Source organism: Vicugna pacos, unplaced genomic scaffold (genome assembly GCF_048564905.1).
Source record: "Vicugna pacos unplaced genomic scaffold, VicPac4 scaffold_40, whole genome shotgun sequence".
Lineage (NCBI taxonomy): Eukaryota > Metazoa > Chordata > Mammalia > Artiodactyla > Camelidae > Vicugna > Vicugna pacos.
Window position 1 is genome coordinate 481,001 of NW_027328744.1, and position 6,464 is coordinate 487,464.

The following is a 6,464-nucleotide window of genomic DNA, read 5'->3' on the forward strand; positions in this document are numbered from 1 at the left end:
GACAGCAGGATGAAAGAAAAGAGAGCCAAAGAACTGAACTACCAGAGGGGGAAGGAACTGAAGGTGAAATCACAAAAAATATCAAAAGGACAATAATACCTTCGGCTCCCAAGCTGATAGATTTTCCTCAAGTTTTCTGTTTTCTTTCTCAACAGTCTTGATCTTCTCAGTTATCTGCTTTAAAGTAACTAAAAGGAGACAAATCAAGTTCTCATATTGGTAGGAAAACCCAGTAGAATCGAATTATCCCAATTAGCAGCAGAAACGTATCTGGCTGGCACTATGCGTGTAATTAACTTCTTAGCTTTAGTGTGGTCTCCCCTTGGCTGTGACACACATGCCTGGCTGCATCTGCATCCTTCCCTCAGTCTGAAGAGTCCTGACAGGCTGAAGCAGTGTTTCAGTGTCTTTCCTTTTCACCAAGGACCAGGTCAGGTCAGGTACTCACTCCAAACATTAGGCTCTTCTCTTCACCTGCTTCCTAAAGGTTTCTATGCAAAATTAAACTCATCCTAGTCTCCCTACTCCTCAGACTCTCCTGGTCTCTTATCTCAATAGATGCCAACTTCCTCTATGGTGTCATTTAGACACCATCCCAGGAGTAAAATTTTCAAGAGTTAAGAAGTCTGACATTAGAAGTCATTGTGTTTACTCTTAGTTGAATTAAAACCCACATCAAATCCTGATACTGAGAAAACATTACAAAGAAAAGTAGACCCTAGTATCTTACCTTGATACACTGGAGGCTTTACCTAGGAGAGGAAGAAACATTAAATTTGATGTCAAACTATATAATTAGTAAATACATAGTTTCTAGTAAACTAGCAAAACAGTAATCCATTGAATTTACAATTATCATTTTTGTTCAGCATTAACAATTCATATGATTAAAAATCAGGAAAAATCAGCATTTCCTACTTAAGGCAGGATCTTTCACTCACCATTTCTGATAGAGAGCACAATGGTAAATATCTTATTCTAGAACAAAAGATCTGTTAAAATTCTATTACACACCAATCTAATTTTCATAATGCATATTTATGTTTGATAACACTGAACTATTTTATTTTCATAATATGTTGTTGTAAATACACCAACGCATCATTTATCTGATTTTTTTTTTTTGGTCAAACCAAATATCCACACTGAAGTCCAGAACCTGGACTGCTGTATATCCTTCAAGAGAGAGAGAGGAGAAACTACAAGAAAAATAAAGGCAAAGTCTTTATACTAAGATACACCACTTCATTCAATGAAAGCTTTTCTGAAACCGTATACAGAGTTGACTGTCGAATCGATAAGCAATTGTAACATACAAGATCATAAGATTTGTCAAGAACACTAAAAACAAATGGACATCAAATGAGACATGAGACGAGAATGAAAGTGAGCAACGGCAGTAGTAAAAGCAAAAGCAGCAGCAGGACAGACAGCGACCATTGTCAAGAAGCAGGAAGTGCTTCCTGACTCAGACACGACTCATCATCTGAGGAATTACAGCTCAGTAAGATCCAGGCAGGACTCCACTGTAATACCATGTAAAGACACATTTTCCTGACCCTTAAAACATATTTCTTCATTCAAAACTTTAAGTGATGATCAGAGACTGAGGCCAGCCCCTAACCTTGCCAAGATATTGGAGTATCATCACAGTGTCGAAAATTCAGTGGCAATAGTGTGGTTATGGAAGAATGCATCCATGGGGGGCAAACAAAATCGCAATGTTCCCTTAACTTCACACGTCACTCAGGGAACACTGAGCCTCCCTGTCCCTTGTCACCCAACACACAGGCAGGGGCAGGTGGGGAGAGATGGGCTCACCAAATACTTAATATTTTTGTTTCATTACTGAAGAAAAGGGTTTATAAATTGTCATTTTCTCATTACTACTTCTTATATTGTTGTCTTGCTCACTGAGTTCTTACTATAAAGATAGCATTTTGCAACAAATTCCCACTTCAATACTAATTTCTGTTCAAGTTAGTAATCTACAAGGAAACAGAGAAGAGGGTTGGACTCCTGGATTCTGGCCCAGGCAGGCAAATAAAATGTCCAGTGACTATAAAACTTCCTGTTAGGTGTGATTAAAAGGACACTGTCAGGTACTTTAGTAATACTCACAGCGAGGATGGTCCTCCAGATGAAAACGAGAAAATCAAAAACTCCCCAGAAGGCAGCAACAACAATAATAACCTTCCACAGAATTCCATAAACATCAGGCCCAGAATGGAAAAGGGCAGACAGAGCGTGGATGACCTGAAATAATATTGGAGATAATGAGGAACCTCAAAGACATTCATAGTCTATCTGTCACAGAGAACCATCTTGAGAAACCCTCAACCACACCCTCAAGTAGCTCCTCAGAGAGGACAGAAGGGACACGAGTTCAAAAGGAGCAGGAGGACGCTCTTGGGAGTGTAGGTGTGTTTGCTGCCTTTGTTTGGTGGTAGTTTCATTGCTGTGTACACGTGTCAAGTATCAATAAACTGTATTCACTGGTGCTGATATTACATGTAAATACACCACACTAAAGCTGTAGAGAAAAGCCTGATCTACAAAATGTTAGAGATTTGACTTTGCTGACATACATTGCAAATATTTTAAAAATAGTTAACAGAACTCAACTTATGAATGTAGAAGCCAACTTGAAATTGAAAATCAGCACACACAAACCTACAGGGCATGGGAAGCCTACATTTCTATTATATGTTCATGAAGTACCTGGATAAATCCCTATGAAGTATCGCCAAAAATACACCCAAAGTGTATAGAAAAATAGCAATGAAAATACGTGTTAAAATACAGAGAGATATACAGAGACGTATTTGTATGTTTATAGATTGGACATGAGTGAGAAAGCAGACTTGCTCTCATAATAATGGCAAAATTACTATTCCAGCAAAAATTAATGATTTATTTTAGCTCAATTTTCTAAAAACTGTGAAGGTTTTCTTTCAATGTTCACTTTGATTCTGAACCAGAGCACGTAATGTCAGACTTCTGAAATAAATAAGGATTTGTATAATTGATAATCTTGTATAATGTGATTAAAACTGTAAGAATGAAGTTGCATAAAAACAGAATTCAAAATAATCAGTACAAATAACTGACATGCATATTTCACAGTACTGCACCTACGTCCATTAACAGCCACCATGAAAATTAATTTGTATTTCTGGAATGTATGGTCACCAAAACAAAAGGCAAACACATAGTTTTGCAAAAACTTGATTTCTAAGTATTGTAGGAGGAGATAAATGCACAATGTAATTTGTATGACTCTAGACACCAAGCTTCCGTTTTGTGCAAATAAAACCTCTCTAGAAAGCAGCCTCTGAAGTCGGTAACGTCATTGTCAGCTGCTCTCACAGTTGAGGTCAGTAAAGTGTGTGCTAGTGCGAAACATGCAGTCTTTCAGTAGCCGCTGTCTGAGAGCAGTGGGTCTCAGCACAAAGGACAGACATGCAGATCAAAGGCACAAAGAGACAAACAGCATCTAGTCACTAACTCGTAAAACCCCCTCCGTCGCAGGCATGCTTGTCACACGCGGCACTGAGCGTTGGCGTCAGTAGCTGCCTCTTACCCAGATTCTACCCACCAGATTCTACCCACCAGGGCCAGTGGACTCAGGTCCTGTTAGCGGCCATGAGCAACGGAGGAAGAGGACAAGTTAGTTTATCTAAATGCTCAAAGCTGTGGTGGGAAAGAGGGCTTGACTAACCTGTGAGAACTCAGCCTCATTCCCTTTGAGGGAAAAAATCCCAACAAAGATGACCTAGAAACACCCTCCTTCGCGGGCTCAGAAGACACAGAACAGACTCTTCTTTGGGTGGAGTGTTCATGTGGCATGATTCTGCCTCAGTGCAAAGTGTTCCTGACACTCGATTTTTCCAGATCCCTAAGAATCTGGTGCACACCCATCAGAACAAACCCACTTAAGTCCATGGGGTGTTCTCAGTCTTTCTTTTTGGGGGTGTGGAGGTGCTTTTTCCTGAGAGAGTGAGAATTTCACAGTATGTACCTGAATTTTCTTTATATTTGGACAATTCTAAGGACACGTAGGACCCTTTCTGCTTTGGGGACTCACTCTGCACATGGACACTTCAGTAAAGAAAGGACGACAACTTGTCCACCTCCTGGTCATGTCGCTCCTAGGCATTTTCCCATTATAAACATCCCAGCAGGCTGCAGCCACTCATTTTCACATTGGCTGGGCTCTCAGGGCTCCCATCTGCCTAGTTGGACACAGAGTCCCTGGGGGCAGCCTCCAAGATGAGAAGGGAAGGGATGACTCAGAAGTTGCTAGAAGTCTAACAGAAATAAAAGCAAAAATAAACAAATGGGACCTAACTAAAGGAAACCATAAGCAAAACAAAAAGACAACCTACAAAATGGGATAAAATATTTGCAAAAGATGAGACTGACAAGAGCTTAATTCCAAGACTATATAAACAGCTCATACAACTTAAGAAAAAAAAAAAACCCAACCCAAAATTGGACAGAAGACCTAAACAAGCAATTCTCCAGTGAAGACATACAAATGGCCAATACACACATGATAAAATGCTCAATATCATTAATTATCAGAGAAATGCAAATCAAAACTACAATGAGGTATCACCTCACAACAGTCAGGATGTCCATCACTCAAAACGAGAAATGCTGGAGAGGCTGTGGAGAAAAGGGACCCTCCTACACTGCTGGTGGGAATGCAGTTTGGTGCAGCCACTGTGGAAAACAGTATGGAGATTCCTCAAAAGACTAAAACAGACTTACCATATGACCCAACAATCCCACTCCTGGGCATATATCCAGAGGGAGCCTTAATTCAAAAACATATATGCACCCCAATGTTCACAGCAGCACTATTTACAATAGCCAAGACATGGAAACAACCTAAATGTTCATCGACAGATGATGGGATAAAGAAGCTGTGGTATATTCATGTAATGGAATACTCAGCCACAAAAAATAATAAAATGATGCCATTGGCAGCAACATGGATGGACCTGGAGATTGTCATTCTAAGTCAAGTAGTCAGAAAGTAAAAGAAAAATACTATACCACTTACATGTGGAATATAAAAAAAAACACAAACAAACTTATTTACAAAACAAAAACAGATTCATAGACATAGAAAACAAACTTATGGTTACCAAAGGGGGAAAAAGGGTGGGAAGGGAAAAATTAGGAGTTTGAAATTCGCAGATAATAATCTAAAGTATATTAACAACTAGTTTATACTGTACAACACAGGGAACTATATTCAGTATCTTGTAGTAGTTTGGTAAAAAAAAGAATATGAAAATAAATATATGTATGTTCCTATATGACTGAAGCATTCTGTTGTACACAAAATGTTGTAAACTGTTGACACAACATTGTAAACTGACTATACTTCAATAAAAATATTTTTTAAATTATAGGGCTATTGAATATTTTTGTTAATTAAAATTTCTGAAAAGAATACACTTCAAAGAAAAAAAAAGTTGCTAGAAGTTAAACCAGAAAGCACAGATGACACTTCACTGTTTAACAGACCAGCACCAACCCAATGCTGAGACACCACTGCTCCCAGATGTCACCACCAGGAAGGGCGCACACACAGGACAGCGCACCGCACGGGGACTGGGCCCCAACATGCACAGCTTGAAGCAGGATCCTGACAAGCTTTCTGGGAGCATCTATGACTTCTAGTGAGTAAGAGTTTCTTACTTTTTAAAAAACAGCTTTACTGAGATATAATTCACACATTCCCCCATTTTAGGTATACAATTCAAAGGCTTTTAGTACATTCACATTTCCTTCTTTGACGCAATAAAATAACCATTTCAGGTTTCATCCTGTCAACTCTGCTGTGTTTGGTTCAAGAGGTCGTGACAGGACGCAGATCTTGATGAGGACACCGGTGGCCAGGGCCGCTCCAGGCTGGTCAAGAAACCTGCCCTGAGGGCCTTGGTCTGCACCAACGATGAGTTTCCACCAAGGACCCCATGAGAAAGCAGTGATTTAACCACAGTGTGAAGGAGCCCAGGAAAAAGGAGGAAACCCAATGTCTGATGTTTACTCACAGATGTGTTTTCATATCCAAAATACTCCAGCATGTGGGGCCAGAACAGCAGCTTCATCACCTCCATGTTCTGGTCCTCTCAGGGCCCTGAGGTACCCAGGCAGGAGGTGGGGGGTGAGAGGGGAGGGGAAGGGAGGGATGGGGAGGGGAGGGGAGGGGAGGGGTTGGGGAGGGAGTGTGACAGGAAGAGGGGTTGGGGACTTGGGAGGGGAAGGGAGTCACAGAAAGGATGAGGGTCAATCAAGCTCTTGAGGGGAGGAAGGAGGGTTCAGTCAAGGGAGCAGGTCAGGAAAACAAACGGCAGGTCAAGCGGACTCTCAGGAGCAGTTGGAAGGGACAAGACGCCTCCCTCCAAGCCTTCTCCTGTTTGAACGCTGCCTTGGCAATGCCTGTT

General features: G+C 40.7%; 1 protein-coding gene across 2 annotated transcripts in view; it reads right to left on the minus strand.

Moving 5' to 3' along the window:
- The window catches only part of LOC140694577 (uncharacterized), a 365,332-nt gene extending 359,131 nt beyond the window's left edge, over positions 1-6,201 (minus strand). For both annotated transcript variants that reach the window (XM_072957738.1, XM_072957737.1), the window contains exons 1-4: positions 6,072-6,201; positions 2,122-2,256; positions 731-752; positions 100-188 (exon numbers count right to left, since the gene is read on the minus strand). In XM_072957738.1, coding sequence (XP_072813839.1) covers positions 100-188; positions 731-752; positions 2,122-2,256; positions 6,072-6,137 — 312 coding nt within the window. In that variant the 5' untranslated portion in view covers positions 6,138-6,201. The remainder of the gene's footprint in view (positions 1-99; positions 189-730; positions 753-2,121; positions 2,257-6,071) is intronic.
- Positions 6,202-6,464: the final 263 nt, after the last annotated feature.